The 22,672-nt window shown below is 33.0% G+C and overlaps 1 protein-coding gene across 1 annotated transcript; it reads right to left on the bottom strand.

The window, feature by feature from the left end:
• Nucleotides 1-4,760: 4,760 nt before the first annotated feature.
• Nucleotides 4,761-21,482, bottom strand: LOC112741407 (myosin-6). The gene is made up of 39 exons (XM_025790386.3): nucleotides 20,977-21,482; nucleotides 19,400-19,528; nucleotides 18,937-19,080; nucleotides 18,685-18,830; nucleotides 18,255-18,414; nucleotides 17,832-17,890; nucleotides 17,535-17,694; nucleotides 16,942-17,091; nucleotides 16,710-16,846; nucleotides 16,464-16,610; nucleotides 16,254-16,355; nucleotides 15,542-15,599; nucleotides 15,307-15,408; nucleotides 13,516-13,553; nucleotides 13,237-13,363; nucleotides 12,908-13,078; nucleotides 12,685-12,816; nucleotides 12,470-12,579; nucleotides 12,328-12,388; nucleotides 11,689-11,866; nucleotides 11,402-11,607; nucleotides 11,170-11,289; nucleotides 10,684-10,782; nucleotides 10,226-10,441; nucleotides 9,953-10,092; nucleotides 9,673-9,787; nucleotides 9,542-9,586; nucleotides 9,370-9,447; nucleotides 9,118-9,288; nucleotides 8,369-8,524; nucleotides 8,084-8,272; nucleotides 7,718-7,843; nucleotides 7,538-7,608; nucleotides 7,339-7,438; nucleotides 7,156-7,212; nucleotides 6,423-6,479; nucleotides 6,001-6,081; nucleotides 5,825-5,907; nucleotides 4,761-5,353 (listed from the first exon to the last, which is right to left on the bottom strand). The coding sequence occupies exons 1-39, from the start codon at nucleotides 20,977-20,979 to the stop codon at nucleotides 5,239-5,241; spliced, it is 4,539 nt and encodes a 1,512-aa protein (XP_025646171.1). The 5' UTR covers nucleotides 20,980-21,482; the 3' UTR covers nucleotides 4,761-5,238.
• Nucleotides 21,483-22,672: the final 1,190 nt, after the last annotated feature.

Raw genomic sequence — 22,672 nt, 5'->3', positions numbered from 1 at the left:
CTCATAATCCTTGGCAACTCTAAATCGATTAGCTGCCAAAATTAAAGAGTTACATGCTTTAATTTTCATACATCTCTATCTATATTATCAGAATTTAAGGTATGAATAAATAATGTTGTTTTACCAGCCTGTTCATAAAGGGAAGTAGCACTACTCCAATCTGCAGCCTAAAATACTACAAATTTTAAGGACATCCTATCAGACTAGCCACGAAAAAATTTAAATAAATAAAATACCAAAAACAGCAATAAAGATTCAGCAGTCCATCATCCATATTTTACACAAGATTTAATTGGGGAAGGCTGCAAAAGTAAGGAGACAGGGAAACAGATTATCAGCAAAACATTTGCTATGCAGCCGAAAAACTGGAGAACATACAGAGTTAGAAATAAAGAGCATCCAGTCAATTATCAAAGCCTCATGAAAGATGAAATGCTAGAAAAAATAATTAAGAGTGAATTCAAAATCGAAATCGAAAATATTATTGAGAGAGGATGTAATTAGAATAATTAGCATATAACAATCATTGAAGTAATCAAAACAAGAGGATGTGAATTTAGTTACAGATCTAAAAGTGAGAAGTTAGAACGCAAATTGAGAAACAGATCGAGGAGGCGAAGGCACGTTAATGGATAAGGAGAAGCTACCAGAGCAAAAGCTCCAGGAAGGAGGAGAAGCTCGCAGGAGCAAAAAACGGCGTTTTGCACGGCGGCAGATTAGACTCTTTCATATTATTTCCATTTCTTAATTGAAAAATTGAAACTTCGAGAAGAAAGAAACTAAATTGAGAGATACCTGAATTGAACTACCGAACTAAAGCAGAGAGCCAGAGTGAGTCCAGACAAGAGAAGAAATGTTGCTTCGACTTCGAGCAGACACGGCGAGATCACCCACCAACGAACGCGAGACATGGGGAGGAGCAGAGCAGTAGCGACGGCGCACGGTGAGAAGCAGAGAACCAACGACGGTGCACGATGATCAGAGATAGGGACCACAGAGGGAGAGGAATAGAGAACCAGCGACTTGGTAGAAGGAGGCAAGAACCCTAGCAGAGCCAAATGTCTCGTCTCTTTTGAAACTGATTAAAAGAAAAAGGAAGAATATGTAAAAAGAAAAAATACAGGGGTAAATGTTTAATTATAAATTCTTCCAAAAATACAAAAACGGAGTGCTATTTATAAATATTTTTATCATGGTTAATGTTACTCCCACATAAAAGTAGGAGTAACGAATCCGTAGCCTAAAATTACATATAAAAAAAATAAAATTAAAACTGAAATTTCAGACCACATTTGAATACAAATTTAATAATAAAAAATAGTGATAAAATGATAAAAAAATATTTAGAAGGAATATATATAGTAAGTTGTTCAGATGTAATATTGTCTGAAAATGTGGTGGAGGATCAATACTTCTATCAGATGTTTCATTACGTAAAAATGGTGAGACTTGGAACATTGCATGAGAATGATGGTGGAAGGCCAGTGCTTCTAGCAGATCTTGTGTGAAAATAGTGATGAAAAGTCAGTATTTTTCGTAGAGTCAAGAAGGAAAATAAATTTTTTTGTTTTAAAATTAATTTTTTTTAAGTAAGTGGTAGAATGACTTCTCAAGAAGCAAGAAGTCATATATTTCTACTTTTTCAAAAAGTTGCAAATTAACTTTTCGAAAAGTTAAATTTTTTTTTAAAATAGTGCCAAATACATAGATTATGACTTTTCATAATCCAAAAATTAAAAAAAGTAGCTTCTGCTACTTTCCAAACGGGCTCTCTTTCTCACTCTTAATCACTCTCACTCCCAATCCTCTTTCACTCTCACAAACCAGAAATAAAATTTAATTTGAAAGATTAACCATAGTAATGTTTAGGAGACTTAAAATCAAAGAAGTTAATCGTCTTAAACTTTACATTATTAATTATCTTAGTCAATCTAATTATGTAAATAATCAATTTTTAATTTTATTTTTCGGCGACGTTGAGATTGGCTAGTAAGAGAGAGACCGACGGTGCAATTAAATTTTAGATTTCTAATTAATTAAATCATTATTAACATACTTTAAGATTTAAAATTTCGAAATTAACAGCAACCGCGAATGGTTAAAATTTGAAAATGTAAGGTAAAAGAGTTTTTGTTACTTGATTTGGGTGGTTTTTTTTTAATTTTTGGTGGGCCAAGAAATTAGCCTGTGGTTCATGTTGTTCATATTCTCTATTGTCTACCAAACAGAACTGAATATTTAAGCTATTGTCGTAGTCGCTCCTTCGACCACCATCCCCGCTCATCGCCGTCGTTGCTTCACTGGACACCCTCATTAACGTGTTTGGGGTTGTATACGTGCCTCATGATTCTTGGGGGTGCTGCTGTTGTCTCGTCGCCATCATCCCTCCGTCGCTATGATTCTCCTCCTCCTCTTCTTCCTCTCCTTCTCCCCTTTTTCCAGATGTGGATATTCGTTTTACTAGATATATGGATGATTATTTTTATTTTAAAGTGGATGTTCATTTAGTTTGGATTGGATTTATGTAAATACAATGAAATTTGGTAGATGTTTATTTTACTAGATATGTGGATAGTTTTTTTTCATTCTAAACCGATGACTTGACGGAGAAGAAGTTCGGAGACGTTGAGCCGACGGCGCAATTAAAATTCAGATTTCTAATTAATTAAATAATTATTAACATATTTTAAAATTTAAAAATTGACAATTTAAAATTTTGAAATCAACAGCAACAGTCAATGGTTAAAATTTGAAAAGGTAAGATAAAAAGATTTTTGTTATTTGATTTGGGTGGAATTTTTTATTTTTGGTGGGCTAAGAAATCAACCTATTATTTAAGTTGTTCAAATTTTTTGTTGTTTATCTAGCAGAACCGAATATTTAAATATAAATATCTTTAAAGTTAATAATCATTTATCTATAAATAAACCTTTTGATGCTATATGCAACATTACAAGAGTATCAATGCTAAAAATTCTCTCGTTCTCTCTGTTCCTTTTTTTTCTACTCTATTGTATTTTTCTTCTATATTTCACGGAAAAAAAGAAAAAAAAAAGGTGTCTAATTCCAAGAAATTAAGCTTGAGGATAGAGAAATGATTATATAGATAACTCAAAAGATCCCTTAAACATACTATCTTTTGTGGAGACCACAGGTGCCCGATTCGTATTATCATAAATTAAAGAAAAAATAAGATAAAAATACATCCGAATTTTTATACAGTGAATAAATATATTTTTAAATTTTTAATGAGTTATTTGTATATATTAAAATAAAATTTTGTTGTCAATTTTACTCTTTCATGACCTGAATAATTTTTCCGACAATAATAAAGGCCAGGTGACACAATATTATGTGATGCGGCCAATTTGGAGTGACAAAATAAAAAATAAAATTATTATATTATTAAATTTGTTGAAAATAAATATAAAAAAATGACATAATAAAACTATTGTTTATTTATCCTCTTCCTTCTCCAATTTCTTCAAACCTTAGAAATTCTAACACAAGGTGGAAAAAAAATTCTTTCTAAGCATGCATACTGCATCCATTTTCTAATGCTCTTCAACTCTTGATTAATTTCATTAATTGTCTGTAACATCTTCTTCATTTTTTCTTCTACTTTTTAGTTGCTTTCTTCTGCAGATCTCCATTTGCTTTTTTCACTCTACTCCTGAATCCCACAATTTCTTCCAACATCAATAACTTCATCAGCCCAAATGAAATAATCACACTTCAATTCAACCTTCTGCATCATAAATCTGACGACAATTTCAACCATTTCACATAAGATTCACAACATTTGTCCTCCCATAACGGATAACGAAAAAACAATCTTTCAAGGTTCCACTATGTAGCATACTCAAGCACTACTACGTTAAGTCCAATAGTCCATGCAGACACTTGCCATTATTGCAGTTGAACTTCTTCTTCTTCCTATTTTTTGGCGCAGGAGACGAGTCACCACAACTACTGGTACAAACATGAGGTATATTCTTCCTTCATTGAGAGTGTGATATTTTGATACATTAGAGTTTTCAAACTCCTATTACAACAAACAGGAAGAAGATGTACAAAAAAAATGAAGAGAATGAAGGATAAATTTTTTCACCCGGTGTTAGGGTTCTTAGGGTTCGAAGGAATTTGAGAAGGAACAGGATGAACAGTGATTCTATTACACCTTTTTTTATATTTATTTCAACAAATTTAATAATGTAATAATTCTATTTTTTACTTTGTCACCCCAAATTGGCCACATCACACAATACCGTGTCATCTGGCCTCCACTACCGCTAGAAAAATTACTCAGGTCACGGAAGGATAAAATTTACAAGGAAATTTTATTTTGGTGTGTACAAATGACTCATTAAAAAATTTAGGAGTATATCTATCCACGGTGTGAAAATTCTTGTGTACTTTTATCTATTTTTTTAAATTAAATAATTAAATTTGGGGCTTACACAATATTAACTAAAAATAGAAGAAATCTGTTAGTGCCGGATGAATATTTACATATCTAAAATTAACTCATTATAATGGAATCAAAAAGTCTAGCAATATGTTCGTGTGAATTTGTTTAGTTGAGATGTGAACTACGTAGTACGTACAGACAAGAGTTTTGTTATGTATTGGACTAACTGATTGGGTACTCATTACAAATAAATCAAAAAAAAATCACTAATGTCAAATTTGTTACGGATATTTACAGCTAAAAACTTTGCAATAAAGAAAAGAACAAAAGACTAGTACGAACACCAGAATATGAAAACCTATTCATTATTTATCAAATATCAATGTGCATTTTTTTACCCTTTACACAAGCAAAAAAGGAAAATGTGGAAAGTCAGCTTGGACCCCAAAAACAAAAATTATAAGCACAGCTGAACTTTCTAGAGGTTTTCTGACCAAATTGACTTTAAAAGACAACAAAAATGAACAAATATTAAGGCAAGCTCACCTAATCCTATAAATATCCCTACCCCTTGAAGATTTTACAATTGAATGCCAACCAAAGAATGAAAAAATTAACTTTACATCAGGGGCATGATGATGCAGGGATACTATAAACAATATGTAAAACCAAAACAAAAGAAATAGGTAAAATGAAAAAAGAACAAAATTAAAATAAGAAAAAAAGGATTTACAGCAACTATGGCAAGGACCAACAACTGATTTTGTTGCCTGCCTTGACTAAGAGACAATTTATAAAATGCATACTAAGCTTCATTTCCTTTTTGCCTACTCATTTAAAAATTGGAAGGCAGGGTTCTCAAGAAGCTCTTCTGCTGGTTTCATGTCTGAGAATTCCTTCTCTTGGAGTGCTGTAGAAAGGTCATCCACTGAGAAGGGAATACTGTCAAAAAAAAAAAAAAATTAATTGGTAAAACTTGAATCCAATATGAATATTTCATAACATCTTTCTTTTTCCTAATCAATATTTCAACTACCAATTTAAGAAAATGATAATCTACATATTTTATTAAAATATGATGGTGTATGCTATGGTGCTTATACCATGATAGTTATGGTGTCTTAAAAAGTATTGCTAAAAATAAAGTAACGTTTTTTTTACTATTTAACAACGCTTCTTAACTTTAAAAATAAAAGAAAAAGTATTACCAAAATGTATAAGAAGTGTAACTTTAATTTTAACAACACTTGTGTAGCCACTATAGCCACCATAACCAGATACCATAGACTCCACCAAATATGATTAGGATTTAATAGTTCAAACTCATATGTATCCACCTTTTGCACTAGCTAGCTATTCCATGTTATGCTATTAAAGCACCACAAATCATTTTCCATAGGCAAGCACTCTCACCTGGAATTGTCATCCAACAAGAAAGAATCACTTTGAGCATTATTCGAATCCTCGGCCATAAGCACCCTCATGCTAGAAAGGACCTGAAAGAAGATTCGTGTATAATTGTCAACTGTTTACCTTTTCCTTTAATTTTACAATTGATAGAAACAGTATAGTGAAATGAAAATACTTACGTCCGGAGAAACGCTTCGAGTATTGTAGTTAGCATCCCAGTAAAGTGTACATATTCTATATAGCTGCTGGACACTCATGATCTGATGAAGAAGGAGGGGAGAAAGAAAGAAAAACAGAAGGTATAACACATGAGAAAACATGTACACTTAGAAATGGATTGAGTTTATGGCAAAAAGTGAGGGGCATGAACAGAAGACTATGCTTTAGCCTTCATCCAATTTAACGTTGATAAACAATTGCAATAATAAAAAGAAACTAAATTGAAAAATCAAACATTCCAAGAATTCATCAATTTAATTCTGCTGTACAAAGTAATCAACTATGCTATCAAATTTAGGCCCTTGGGAATATTAACAAATTAATATGCAATATGGAAGCCCCATACACTCATACAGAAAGCTTGATATCGATAGATACTTACAGGGCATAAATCGTTAATGATTTCATCATAGGAAATCCTGTACTTCTGATGAATAACCTGCTCATAAAAATTTGAAACCATTAAAGCAATTCAAGTAGCAAAGATGTAATGGATATTTTGATAATTTTATAGAGAATAACTAAGAAACATAAAATTAATCTCCAGACTGTCTTAAGCATTTGAGTATAAGATACTTGTTATTTGTAATTACTAAATAAAATCACCAATCATAGACGCTAGAACTAGTATTAGTTAGACTATCTAGATTTTTAGAAACAGGCTTGATCATGTATATTTATCAACATATGTCTGAGTAGTTTGAAAATGATCTAGAGCTTCTTATAGTAATTTGAAACTCAGAATAAAAGATGTCTTAAAGAACTTTGCTTGAAAATTATTTTCTTAGAACAAATCCAATTAAAAGTACACGTTTTCAACAATAATGTGTAAATGGAAAATACAACTCAAGAAGAATGAAAATTTAGATTTAGATTTAGATTAGCTTGATCTAGGGGGCAGAAGAAGATCCAGATCCTCTTCGGCATTTAGTTTGATAGAATTTGTCCAATCACTTAACATTATCACGGAAACTTTCAGATTTTGTGAGATGATAAGTATAAACAAAACATGATGCATAATAAACCAACAGCAATTCTCATCATCATGAAAACATTAACAGCTAGGAAAAGTCAATGCGGGTGCTACATTATCAAAGGAAGCGAGAGAAAATTACCAAGAACCCAACTGCCTGTCTGATGTGCTTAAGCTCGTCCCAAGATGAACCTGCATACTGTGAAAATCAGGGAATCAGATTAGACTTCTGAAGATATGTGCATGAATCCAAAAGCCACAAAGTGCATACATATGGACTAAAACTTCAGAACCAACATGAAACAAAATAAACAAAATAAATTACCTCCTCCTTTGCTTGAGCACACCACAACTCCAATTCTGCTAAACCAGCTTTCACATATTCTCCATTGGTGAATGTGCAACAGTCCCGACGTAGAAGAAGACTGACAATAATTGTTGCAAGCATAGAATAGAATGTTAACCTTACTAGATTTTATAAAATTAAGCAAAAACTTTACTTTCGAGTAAAAGAAGCGGCTTACCTGTTGAAGAGTTGAACATTAATATATGAGAATGTTTGAGTGTAGATCTTTTGGATTAGGACTGGAGGCACCTGAAATCCAAACCAATATCATGTTTAATAAATTTAAGGAATAGCATCACAAGCTTAATTGGAGGGAAGTATTGCAGAAAGTTAATAATGTAATTGTTTTGTTTCTTACGAAGTTCTCTTTCAAAGTACATAGGAGGGTGTTGAGGGATTCAATAATACTTTGCCAGTGACCCATGGGAGAATCTTTGCCAAAGGATCGGCCAGACCGTAACACTCCCTTTGATGTTCTTGGGGCCTGTATATCAGCAATATGATTTCCATGAGGAATGGGCCCAAATGAGTATGTAACTAAAAAGGAACCTCAGGATCCTATTAAAATTTTCTAGAAAGTATCTCCAAAAGACAGATATAGTATACAAGGAAAAGCAAAGAGAACAATGTGGGATGTAAGACATCGTCTCCAATTTCACCCATCCATTATTCTTGATTTAGCCTCACTATAGTTCAATAATTGCAGACTGCATATCGCCCATACCTGTATACATAATGAAAGCAACGATGCCAACTCCTTTTTCAAGTTGTCCCGAAGGATACCATATATTTTTTCTACATAGGCTGTGAGCTGCTGCTTGAACAGCAAAGCAGGGTATTTAGCTTCAACCTTCTTTACAACCTCTAATGCTGGGGCCGGAAGGTTGGCTGAAGAAGGGGACGAGCGAAAACCCTGCAATGTATCAATTAAATAAATCAGACTATCAGAATAATTTAGCATATGAGAAACAATGATTATGTTATTAAGAGCATAAGGAAAACTCATTACCATAGTCATTCTTCCAAAGAGGGATGTTGGATTAGGTGGTTTTTTAACTGGGGTGGTATCACTTGCACCCCCGGACTTCAAACTTTGTTGGAGCAAAAACAATAATGCAGATGTATTTGACAACCAATAGGCCATAAGATCATTGTCATCTTGATTCTGGAAAGTGAGAAACGAATAAGTAAAAACTATTGTTATTCAAATAGCTACAATACTTTATGAAAAGCACCCTAATTGTTGAATAATTGTCTCATTAAAATTAGGATCAGATTATTTAACAGAATAGGTGGTAAATAGTAATTCACTAACATACAAATAGCTCATAGTCTTAAATAATTGGAAAGATACTTCAACAATTAAACCATGAAAATGGCCACTGGCAACAGCAGCATCCAATCTTGCATACATATTACTTCTAACACCAAGGGTTTCAAATAGATATTCATCCGCACAAGAATTGAACCATAATAACCCACAATAACCCACTCCCAACTTCAACACAAGCGCCTATTCACTGATAATTGAATATTACATTCCATTTGACTAACTATTCACTACCTTGAGTATACTATTAATCAGTGAATTATGAAATGTAATAGTGTGGTTAAGACATAACTTATTACGTGAAGGCCTAATAATTTCTTTACTCTTAGCAAAAATTATATCTTCTTGGATTAGACATAAATTTTCTGCAAGATATCAATAATCTGAGAGTGGAAAATTTATTTCTTAAGAAAAGTGAAAATAGTCACCTCAATTGCAGAACCTATCATCTGGATAAGACGGTCAAATACACTAGTTCTTTCAGCTTCAAATGATTTCCAGTGGAGCAGGCATTTGTAAATGGTGAATGCAGCAACAGGCTTTCCATGATGGAAGCCAATATTCTTCATTACACAGTTTACAAGAGCATCAACATTCTCCTGCAGTGAAAAGGATGGTTAAAAATAGTGAACAAATTAACTGGAGAGCTGATTAATAAATGTAAGAGTTTAAGCACACACATGTTGACGTTCAATGTAGGATCTCCTCAATTTGCTATCAGATTCTGTACCAAACATTTTAACAGGTGTAACACTCTCCTGCAATTACATCACATTTTAGATTTCACTAAACACAAAAGCTGGCGTAATACATGGGGGGAGAGAGAGAGAGAGTAAAAAACAAAGTACTTACAGCAGATTTCTGCTCTTCTACCACATGATGACCATTGCCCAACTTCTGCAGAAGAATATATGATGACTAAATAACATTCCACACTTGCATACAGATTACAAAACCTATACCTTTGAGCAAGCATAATTTACCTCGTAAACATGATTGGAAAGGTGCTCTGACATTGGTTTTACAGATGACGTTATCAGAGTTTGTTGCCGAAGAACCTGGTTTTCCGATTCCATATCTAAGAATTTCTCTTCAAGCCTATCAGTGTCAATTAAATCAAGAAAAGTCATATGACACTGCAGATCTTGTAAGAGCAAATAGAGTACTTGGATGACTAATTTACAGGACTGGAAACAAGCAATAGTTTGAATTATATGAATTGAAATAAATCGGACACCAAGGAAGGTCAATCAAAAACAACACCTTTGCATTGCAGTCTTCAACTGGATTATTTTTGATTCAGCATCCAAAGCTTGCTTCAACCTTTCTTCACTGACTTTGCTTGCCTCTTCATACCTCTTTTCTGTTTCACCAATTTTCTCTTCCAGAGAGCTCACCAAGTTCTGCAATGGACCCCAGCAGGAACATAAGATATGACCAACTACTTGCCAATAAAGTGAGAATATTTGATGTGCACCCAATATTGAAGACTTTCTTTAGTGCAGATAAGATACGTATGCTAAAAAAACACCTCACCTTGAGTTTCTCATTTTCACTAGTTAACTTTTCCATCAAACCATGGTCAACAACCGGAATCTCCTGTATGACAGGTACTCTCTCTGCCTCTCTTTTCATAGCCTCTTCACGCTCCTTCTTAAGAAGTGCCTTAGTCTCTTTAAATTGCAGTTGCATCTTTTGCAAAGCAGACTGTAATCTTTCGTTTTCTTGTGATTTTGCTTCTTCCATGTCAGCCTACATTATTATAAAAAAATTTAACAATCTTCACAACAAAAGATACTTAATAGTGTTCACATGGATATAGCAGCAACTAAAGTCTAATCCAACTAGGTGGCTTTTGCTACACGCATTAACACGGATAAGCAATTTAAATTAATTACAGTGCTCTCAGTTAACATAATGACAGAAATTGCCAGTTGTTGACAGTGAAATAATTTCAGTTAATAGCTAACACAGAAAAACTTGTAGTCATTTACCCTCATGCGTTTTTCCAGCTGTAACCTCAGTGTAAGATCTTCAACTTGCTTTTCAAGCTTATTTTTGGCAGCTTGGAGTGCTCCAGTTTCTCTGGCAGCCTGAAATTTAAATATAACGTTACTGAATAGCAAAATAAAAATATGTGAACAGTTAGCAATGATATATGTGAAAGCATTACAAATTTACAATTTCCCTTTCCAGCAAAAAGAGTGACATAGTCCCTTTATTCAGGAAAATTGCATAACTAATTGACTCTTACTATTATGGTTTTTCAGGCTACAATTTGAGATATTTCAGGATACCTCAACAATGGTGTATTTGTTTTATATGTCAACTTTGAATAATTAAGGTAGAGCAGAAACATGTAACAAATTTTCCTAATGCACAGACTGGATTGATTTATATAATTCTGAGTTCACTAACTAGTCTCCAAAAATTTAATTGATGGATTCCAAGGATTAATAAGGAAGGAAGGGGTTGGTTACCATCTTGAGCTTTCGTAACTCTCGGCGAGCAACTTTTCCTCTCCATGCACATTGTGTAGCAATTGCTGCCTTCTTCAAGTCCTTAAAACGATGTTGTGCCAAATATTTTCGGCAATGGCTCTGAAATACACACACAAAATTCAGATTTACAAGGATAAACTAACATAATACAAAAATAAGATTAGTTAAAAGAAATTAAAGGTCATAAATTTTTTTTCTCTTTCAGATTTACCTGAATGACAATTGCTGCCTTAGTCTGCTTCCTAAAGTTCAGCTCACAACGAGCAGCCATCCCTCGCATACCAGTCTGAATAGAAACAGCAGCACTATACAATTCTCTATAAGCCTTTCTAGCAGCATGCATGCGTATATACCTCTGAATCATCAGACTAGAAGCCTCTTGCCGCAATCCCTCGTAAACTTGTCGAGCAAGTTGTCCTGTAATAGGCATTAAAAATTCATAAGAATTCACAAGTACTTTTTCACAAAATACAAACTGAGGATAAAATTAACACAGACCTCTGCACGAAGCTTGAATCTGTATAGCAGACAAACGAAGCAATACAAAACTTCGGTGGGCCAAATAGGTACGAACTTTCCTCTGAATAATGCTTGCCGATCTTCCTAGTATTTCAGTTCTACGAGTATCTAAGTCAGCCATTTGACCAGCTCGAAGAAACACTTTTGTTTTTCCAATCTGCAGAATAAGGAGAACCAGTAAAATAAATCAATACAAAAAATATAGCCTCATATGGAAACAGTAAACTCCAGTTACCTGAACATTAATGACAACAAACACTCACAGAGATAACTTTATTCTCATTTCAAAAGAAAATAAATAAATTATTTTTTCTGGATTTGTAAGATTTATTCCCCCCAAAAAAACAGTAGTGAACAGAGTAAGAAATGTTACTAGTGGTCCCCACATAAGCTCCAAACAGTAACTCAACAAGTCAAAATGAGCATCATGTTATAAGTTCCCTAATAAGTAAAGGAGTTACCCGGATGAAGAAGAAAAAAAAAAACAAAAAATTTGGAGAGTTTTGCAGGGACTCAAGTCAACAACAGATTTATACAAGCGATGCTTCATTTCCGAAATATTATGCCAAACTCCATGGTCAAGGTAATCTCAAATGATGATCACGTGGTGATAGTTACCTGATAACCTTTAAGTCCAACTTTTTCCAGAATCCTCTTGCATACAGAAACCTCATCAGAGCTGACATAAAAAATTGAAAAAAAATATCAGAAATTTGAGGTTAGTAACTAATGGGCCTGATTGGATTGACAATTCAGATACCTTCTATCTAGTGCTTCAGGTGCAAGAAGTCCAAACCGATCCACAAATTCATCAAAGGTTTTTCTAGTGGGGTACCCTGCACAGCTTATTCTAATTGCCTCCATAACTCCCTATAATCAAGAGCATAAATGAAACTCACATGGCAATAAGTTGAACTTCAACTGTAGCACTAACCATAAGGACCAAAACACGGATAAAAATTCAAGTTGTCTTACCCCACAACGCAGTTGCTGCAGAACATTTTTGTTCTCAAAAATTGCAGGCTTAAGAAGATTGTTGGGTTTTACGCAACGAATATAGTGTGGCTCGGTGGAACTGAGAGTTTCAAGTAGAGCTTGCAATTGTTGCTGCAGGACATATTAACAAGGATTATAGAACCACATATGTTGAGCAAGGGAACTAAATTGTGTGCCTTCAAAAATAAGAAAAACCACCAACCTTGAATCGTGAACCTATTGAAGAGAACTTTGATTGTTTGGATGACTCCTCAGACGAGGGGGGAAACAAACTCGATACAAAGGAGCATTTAGAAGCATAAAGAAGTGCTTGGTGTTCTGCAATAACGTAATCTTTGTTCTTGTCCAGGAACAATTCCGTTTGATAAGTCACCTAAATTAGACACATATCAGGATGCACAGTCCAAAATAAAAATAAGCACACCTATTCAAAACATTCTAGTCCTATATTATATATTTATATCATGTAATTATCCTATTTATTTTTTATTATATCCAGCAGGGAAAGAGCTTGTAACTGATCTGACTTACATCACCAGCATAATGGCAAATTGTGAAGTCACTACGTGACAATTTAGGCTTGCTGAACCTTTTATGGTTTTTGAATGTCTGATACAACTTCTGGGCAAAAGTTTCGTGTGTTGATCTAGGAAACATGCTGCAAAAGAATAAATATACAAGTATTTTAAGGCTTTTAGCATCGACAAAGTTTAAGAACAATGGAAAAATAAAATGAGAGTAAAGGAAGATGTATTGTGATATTAGGACTCTGAATATCAAATAAAAGGATTCAGTACAAACTATACTCACCAAGCTTCATCAAGAAGAGAAATAATGCCACCAGGTTTCTGAAAATTAAACAATAAATATACCATGGTAAATAATAAATCCACTGATAACAAACTGCACAAACACAATGGTGTCATCATCTTGTTAGGAATAAATGCAAAAGCCCTAATGACAACTTGATTAAATACAACAAAAATTAGTCTACACGCAACTACTTTTTTGTCTTGAACTTGTTATTACAACCAAATCTTCTAATTGAGAAAAATTAACTTTAAGAGTTTTCCTCTTTTTTATTAAAAAATCAATGGAAGAACATTCTCGGAATGTTGAAGGAGAGGATACAACGTGAAGACTAAAGGGACTAAGCATCATCCAAAACTCATTCCGAAAAACAAATTAAATTCACAGCCTTTTACTAGTTTCAGAGCAAATTACTATTGAAAAACTCAAACAAACAACATATACAATATGAAGTATGATACACACACACACAAATATATATATATATATATATATATATATATATATATATATATATATATATAGGTCTGGTCTTCAGATTATTTTTGATAAATATATATACCTTTAGATTTCTGTTCTTTTTCTTTTTTTTATGCCAACAAAATTTGTTACAAAATATTTTCGGTTAACATAACCACTAGAACTGTCATCCAAGCTGTGCATATGCAAGGGATCTTTCCTTGCATGGTATTATTTACATTGATATTTTATCAAGAGAATCACTCCTTGACATTTCATGAACAAATCAAATATACTGCTTTTTATCAAGAAAAATTTAAAATGAAATCATATCTAAAAACATCTACATTGCAATTTTCTTAATTGATTATTGTTTAGAAACCTTTGAGATAAACAAAACATTTCACTTCTTATAAAAAATAACAACGAAGACTTATCCAACTAGATGGGATCTACCACATAGACAAAACAATGATATTGTGTCTTGTCATGTATTATGTCTGCAGTAAATTCATTAATGTATCATGTCTTTTAATCAAGTATATGCAATAATAAATTTCCAAAACAGATGGAGTGAATAGTGCAAGAAATAACCATATCCTCGAAACAAAAATAAAGAACCAATTATTTGTGAATGCTTTTTGGGTATTTACCACTTGTTTTCTCAACGGAAACACTTCATGTTAAGCACAATTTCTCGTATGCAACTAATTTTTTTATTTTACAATGAAATGAAACTAGAGTTGTCTTTTATCCAATATCTTCTACAAAAACATGGTAAGTTGTCTCTGATATCTCAAAAGAACAATGATATCCTAAAGAGAGAACTTTATTTACAAAGTTCTAACTTAAATCTCTTCTTTCTACTAGAGAATTAGAGATAGCAAGGGAAAGGAGATGGGAGTAGAATAGGGGACCCTAGACTTTGATGTAAGAGAATTAACCATTAAATGGTGGGCTCAAAAATTGCTAATTTAAAATTTTAAACACCTAAAAATTAAGATGTTATTGCCAATTTGAATGTATTTGATATTTAGAATTGTTATTTAACAACATTCCCTAATAGAATTTTTAAAAAGTGATGGGCAAAGGCAAAAACGCTAGTCTGTCAAGACATAGTTTTAGAAGAAGAGGGGTGGTGGGAATTGAAACTACAGAACTACTTGAATCACCACCCTTGCAAATTCTTGTGATATCATACCTCATGTACAAGCAGATGCAAGATAATTAGTATCTACAGCCACACATTACAATATGCTCAAACATCTTATACTATAGTAAGATAAAGGAAACAGTCAAAGAACAGAATGATTGTGCAGTTGGAAGGAAAACCTTTTCGATGAGATCCAGGACATCTTGATTGTCAACAAACTCAATGTAACTCCAATCAATCTCCTCTTTTTTATATTCTTCTTGCTCCATTTTGAAAACATGCTGCAGAATAAATATTAAAGCATTAGAAAACATCTAAAATGAGTATAAACAAGTATCCTTATGTTTCTGTTACAATTATACAAGCAAACATTCCAGTCACTACAAAGAAGATAATCTGTATTTCACAACAAACCTGATTAAAGTGTTGCTGAAGCTTTTCATTGGTCAAATTAATACAAAATTGCTCAAAACTGCAAAATAGAAAAATCAAACATTAATCACAATTTACAGCTCCGCCACAATGTCGATTTAGATGTAGACAATAACTACTGCTTGATAGAAAGGCATTAAATTAAGTCATGTTTGGGAGTTTTGAAACGAAGAGACACGGTTCATAATGAAATAGAGTTTGAAATGGGGTCAACTGCCATTTAGATCGAGATTTTTTAGCTCCTAGAGTTTATATCCTTATCAATATTTCATGTAATCCTATCATCTATTTAATAAATAATCTAGCCCAATACCAAATTAGTTAAACTGGGCATCACTCAACATCTTCTTGGTATAAAGCATCTTAATATCTAGCATCACACAATATTTTTCAAGCATGTAGACGAGTGTACAAACTATTTGGAATGCATATATTAGTTTTAGTACAAAAGCTGTCCTGCTATCCACATCAACAACTTTGGGCTGGCCATTCCGCACCCTCTTTATGATACTCAGCCTTTGGACATGCTTGTAACTTGGGACAATGATGGGTTCCGCTCCCCATTGTTGGAAGTCATTATATCAGATAATGTAACAAATTACAAGTATAAATTCCCGTACTAATTTCTTGGATCTTCACTTAAATAGATTAGCCTATCTGTAGAGAACAAACAAAACATATCACAGTAATGCACCTGTTAGTCTTGAAACTTTCAAAACCATAAATATCCAGCACACCGATTAAGGACTTCGACTCAGGGTCTTGACCAATTGAATTATTAATTTTATCCACCAGCCTGCCAAAGATGACATAAAATTACTAAAGAGCGAATTGAGCTAACTTGCCCAAACCAATAACCAAGGTTCAAAATAATCTATCTTCAAGCAATATGCTCGCAACTTACCAGTCAAACAACCTCGTGTACACAATCTTAGCCAAAGCATCTCGGCTAAGTGCAGCAGATTCTGGATCCAACCATTTAGTAATTGTTTCATCACGTGTAACAATCACTCGCTTGCAAAGAGAATTCTCAAGTGCCTTTGCATCACACCTGAATAAAATTTCATGACCCAAGGAATTTAAATTGAGAGATATGATGTGCAAACCTTAGAATATGATTAAGCAATGCAAGCTTGCAATGTTTGCTCACATGAAAAGTTCAGCAGCAGTTTGTAGATGGAACCGAGATTTTTCATCTTTGGGCGTAGATGAGTCAATTTCCTGACCTTTTGTAAATTCAATATTGCCAAGATGCAAAATTGCAGCTACCACTCGGAATATTGCTTCCTGAAGAGAGATGAGGACAGAGGAAAAGCAAAAAACAAAGTATTGAAGATCACATAATAATTGGTATATACTTAAAGAAACTGCCAATAAAATACCTGCTCCTCAGAACTTATTCCAACAACATCCATTGCTCTCCTTGTATCATGATATTCTTTTGCTTCATCAACTCCTTCCAACTCAAAGCAATTTGTTTGGTTTAGATAATGAAATGTTCTTGGGTTTCCTAATTTGTACTTCTTAACATCCTGCCAAAAGAATTGTTTTTTAGTTACAAAAACTAAGTAAAATAATGCGGTCAAGAAAAATGATGAAAATGAGTTGAACATTAACAAGTAATACCAACAAGCATTACCATAATCAAGTCAAAAGGTACAAGAAAGCTGACGCCTCGGCCTCAGTAATTGAAAAGATATATCCATCCCTTTTTGTTAACAATATCTCTTCTTTTTTATTAAAAAAAAAGGGTCATTTCAAAAATATATAAGAAGACAATGAAAGGAAAGAAATCAGCACCTCTTTTTTCTATCCAGCAACATACTACCATTTAGTTCTATGTTTACTAGTTAGTTTCATAGTAACTTACTCAAATTTATGATTCATGCAAATTAATAAAGCTCTATATATACATCTAGTCTTTCACTTCTTCCCATCAATATGATCTTGAACCCAAACAAAATAAATCCATTACCTCTGGAGGTGCAGCACACAGCATATAGAAACAGTGATAATTTCTTTCTGGATCTGACAATTGGCAAACACGTGATCTTTCCAACAGATATGTTCTAATAGCAGCTCCAGAAATCCTTCCCCTCTGGTCAAATTGGATCTCCACAAACTTCCCAAAACGACTGCACAAGTCACAAGTGATGAAATAGTAACAATTAGAGAATAGCTTGGTATTTTCATTATCATGACCAAAAAATATAAAATAATGGGAAAAAAAAAGAGGGGGGGGGGGGGGGAGAGTCTTTCTATCATTTCACACCTTGAATTATTGTTCCTAACAGTCTTTGCATTGCCAAAGGCTTCTAGAACAGGATTGGACTGAAAATGAGAAAAGAAGGCCAAAACATAAGTCTATGTTAAATCTGTCTTAGCTTTAAGTAAAACAATACCAAAAGTATGTAAACTAAAAGATATATAAAATGGTACAGAATAAGCTTGCCAAGAAAAACAACCCTTAAGAGGGAGATTGATTTGGTTTCTGTTTACAGTAAAATGTTTTCATTAATAATTACAAAAATGCCACATCCTTCTATTTGAGTTATAAACATAACTCCGTGAGGGAAACAAGGAAGAATTAAAACTTGGTGGCATTTTCTTAGCCATCAGTTAAAGCATATCGACTAAATATAAAAAATAGAAAACAAACCAAACACCAACGTTAAAAAAGGTCAAATTCTGTTACCTCTAGGACTTTCTGCTCTACAGTCCTACCTTCACCAACAGCAGCTCTACCTCCCATGTAAGCAAGATAGCGCATGAGTAACTTTGTGCTTTCTGTTTTACCAGCTCCACTTTCACCACTAACCAGTATTGACTGACTGATTCCTTCATTAATCATAAGCCTACATACACAACAGTTTATGTGGTCAAACTTGTAAAGTACTTACCGAACTTTTACACAAATAATATAAATAAGAATTTAATTTTGATGTACTAACAGTGTAAAGGTGTCTTACACTTGCATCCAATTAAGTATCACCATGTCAGAAAAAATAACTACTTTCAACAATCAATGCGTGAATGGTCATTTAAACTAATGGAAGTGACTGAACAACTGTGTAAAATGGTTTCACACTGTCGATGCATCAAAATTAAACTCTATAAATAACTACCTATATGCTGCATCTGCAACTGCAAAAGGATGTGGACTTAGCTCGCCAAAACCTGCTCCTTTATATTGTGCCATCATATGGCTATCGTATAAATGAGGGAGCTTTATGAACGGGTTCACAGCAATCAATATATTCCCAGTATACGTCTGGAAGCAAAATATCATTGTAAGGCTAAGTGAATGTCAAAGAAGTATAAATACACTAAGATACAAGAGAGACATTTTTTAGAGAGTAGGCATCCAAAGCTCATACATATATTTCATTGATGTCATATCTAGATCTCAGATTAGCTAGGACACCAGGTTCATGCAGATAAGCAAGCTTTGTCATATCATCCACTCCACATGGTGGAGCTTCAGTATCTTTATGATAAACGCTGGACACTTTAACCACAACCTGCAAATTTAAAACAACAGAGTGAGGAAAGGATTTCACAATTTTAAGACATCATACAGTTCCAACTTCTGAGTCAACTTTGGAGGTAATTTCAAAATTTTATATATAGTACATGTTAAGTACAGTCATGCTGCAGGCACTTAACTGTGCTATCTTCACATTATACACATTATGCAACCCTTAAAATATTGCCACCAGTTATTCATGTTTACGAATTTATTGCAGTCAAAGCAAAACTGGTACATTCAAAGAACAAGAAAATAAATTACTGAAGAACAATGAACAGGATTAAATTAAAATAAAAATCATGCAAACCCACCGTCTTCCCTGAAGTGCAAAGGACTTTGATGTCTTGCCCCTTAACCTCCAAAACTTCACCATCTATCCAAGCTGCCTCTGGATCCTCCAACCAAACTTGGGACCCAACTACAGGATTGGCAGTAGCAGCCTACAATGCAGAGTGTCACAACAAAATAAAACCACTAGAGATCTCACCGTGTCTAATAACTATATTCATATTCAAGTAATTACAATGAAACCTTTAACCTAAATCAAAACAGGTCAAATCAAGTTATCTACCTTCAAATCTTACTCAAGTGGTATAAAAGTATGTTAAATGGTCACACTAGAAAGCAATAAAAGATATATATATATATTTTTTTTGGCAGAAAAGAAACTGTAACTTCTAGTTTAAATAATTTAAAAGATTGGCTCAGGTAACAAGCAGCAACTCCCACAACTTTTGTGGGTTAATAGCATCAGTAAAAGCTCCGTAATCAGAAAATGATTCAATACCATATAGAACGTGTTTGAAAAGGAAGTCGGAATCCTTGTTCTTCCATCTACATTAATCTGATTGTTTCACATTTTCTATCAAAATGTGCAATCTAGAGTCTACCGAATTTTTCAAACCATCAGTCTCATTGGAATAAAATGATTAATTCATTGAAGTATACAACTAATATCACCCAAATTAAATTTTCCTTAATTTATCCATGATATCCAAGCAAGGAATACAACCAGTTTAGAAGACAAAGACGAAGTAATTGCTTGGTTGTTTGTCAGATTCGGTCTTGTTCAACAACCTAATTGACTACAAAGGACACACATAATCCTCAGTTAAAATTCACAACTGAATTAAAAATCCCGAACAAAACTGAACAAATTTCTCCATGATTGAATTATTGAAAATTCATCCAACCCAATCAATGATGTAACAATGCAAATTTATCAAGTCGTAATCGGCGGACCATATCCTAAGTTTCCTATTTCAAGAAATATCCCAACAGATTCATGCCGAGTCCAATCACCAAGCCTACAAATCATCTCTATAAACCTTAAGAGCCAGTATTCGTTCATAGTTAAACTAATCTTCCCCTAAATCACATATTAAAAATTAGGAGGGAATAAGTTTTCCAAAGAAGTCAACAAATTACTAGCAACCCTATAAGAACGAAACCATGTTTCTCTGCGAATTTGAATTGAACCAAAACAAGCTACAACAAGAGAGGGAGAGAGAGAGAGAGAGAGAGAGAGAGAGAGAGGTGAGGGGAAAAAATTAGTATACCACATTGCAATCTGACCCCTACAATGTCGCTACTAACACATTGACCAAAAAATCTAAACAACCAAATCAAAAACCGAATCATATACGTGTAACAGAATTCTCAGACATAAACAAAGATCCGAAATTCCGATTTTACCGCAATACTAGATCAGCTCCTAAAAGTTTGAAAATATGAGGAAGAAAAAATGACATAATATCTAAAATTAAAAAAAGGCAAACATTTCCGAAGAAAGTGAGAATCTTCATCTACAAGACTTCAAATTGATTCAACTATGACCAGTAAAAATCTAATAAGTAAAATTTAAAAAAAAAGAACGAAAAATCAATACCATTTTGCAATCGATTTGATTGGATCAGAAGCTTCGGTTTGTTCCGGATCTAGCTCCAATGGCTGCTACTCATCCACACTCCTGAAGAGCAAGAAGATCCTTTGCACCACGATTCGATGCAATTTCCAAAATAATCGAAAATATATATATATATATTTATCTACCAGCTGAAATTTTGTGTGTGTAGTGAATGAAATGAATGGGAGAGAAGAAAGAGAAAGAGCTTAAACCTCTTCACCAAAACGCTGAAAAATATTTTTGATGAAGAGGATTATTATTACTAAGCTCTTTCAGTTTATGGTTTCGGTTTTTTCCTTTCCTTATTCCTTAGCTGCTGCTTCTTCTTCGCTACTTTTCTTCTTCTCTCAACATCTTTGTCTTCGGGTCTAAGTTTATTTTGTTATTATTGATTGATTGATTAATTAAGTTAAAGGTAGAATAATCCAAATTAATTATTTTCTGTAATGAATGAAATTGGTAAGGTTCAATTTGCAATTAATTAAGGTAAGTATGTACTGTTGTACACGTAAAATAAATAATAAAAATTTATAGAATTTTTGTAAGGTGAAATTCCAATAATGACCTTGTAGCGTGACATGAATTACGGGACTTTGATTTTCTGACGCGGCGAACTCGGAGACAGTCACGCACCCTCTTGCTCTCGATGCTGTCTGAAAATATTTCTTTTCTGATTTATTAATATTATTGTTATGAGTGTTTCTCTTTTAAAAATGGGAATTAGCCTAACGCACTTGTTAAATAATTAAGAATAATACCTAGTATGTTTTTAATTTATTTAATAAAGAATTTTTATTTTTACTTTCAGTTAAAATTAATTTTTATATTTATAAAGACACTTTTAATCAATTCTTAAAATTTCAGGCAAATGTGATAGTTTTGGCTTTAAACATAAAAATACTTAACAAACCAACTATTTGAAACGAAAAATTTTATAAATACACCAAATACGCTTCACACGCACAGGGACGGACACAAGGAGGGGCGAGTGGCGAGTGGCGGCCTCGGCCCCTCCAACTTTTTTAAAATTAATAAGTTATTATGTATAATTTAATTTTTTTTAAAATTATTTAGTATTTAGTCTAGTATAAATAAAAGTCTAATCTAATTTAAAATATTAATAATTTTTAATATCTAAAAAGTAAGTAACAATATTAAAAAAATCTGAAAAAAATATTATTACTAATATTTTTTAATTAAATAAAATTTTTCAAATCTCATAAAGTGAATTCTATTTTTATTCATTTGGTATTAATTCTCTCTGTTTCAACTGCTACAATTAAGAGATCTTTTTCAACTATGAATATTGTGAAAAATAACTTAAAAACAAAATAAAAGATGAATTTCTTGCTAATTGTCTTTTAATTATATTGAAAAAAATACTGAAAAATTTGACACAAATTCTATTATCGGTGAATTTTATGATACGAAGAATCGACCACTTTGTTAGTAAAAAGTATACACATATTTTTTTTACTTTAAAATATATTTTCTATTGGTATATTTTTGTAATACATCTTATATTATATAATTTTTTTACATAATTTTTAATATTATATGTGTTATTAGCCCCCATAATATCATTTCTGAATCCGTCCCTACACACGCATATAAAAATTTTTGTTATTAATTAATTGTGTATTTAAATTATTTTTTAATTAATAAACAAAGACAATGC

The sequence above is a fragment of the Arachis hypogaea genome, chromosome 2 (genome assembly GCF_003086295.3).
Source record: "Arachis hypogaea cultivar Tifrunner chromosome 2, arahy.Tifrunner.gnm2.J5K5, whole genome shotgun sequence".
NCBI lineage: Eukaryota > Viridiplantae > Streptophyta > Magnoliopsida > Fabales > Fabaceae > Arachis > Arachis hypogaea.
Note: the sequence above shows the minus strand (reverse complement) of the source record. Positions and strands in the feature narration are given on the sequence as shown.

Coding starts and splice junctions, on each gene's coding strand:
- LOC112741407 (XM_025790386.3), bottom strand. Junction 12,389..12,469: donor CCTGAAGCACTAGATAGAAG/GTATCTGAATTG, acceptor TTTTTATGTCAG/CTCTGATGAGGTTTCTGTAT. Junction 11,290..11,401: donor AGGCAGCAATTGTCATTCAG/GTAAATCTGAAA, acceptor TGTGTATTTCAG/AGCCATTGCCGAAAATATTT.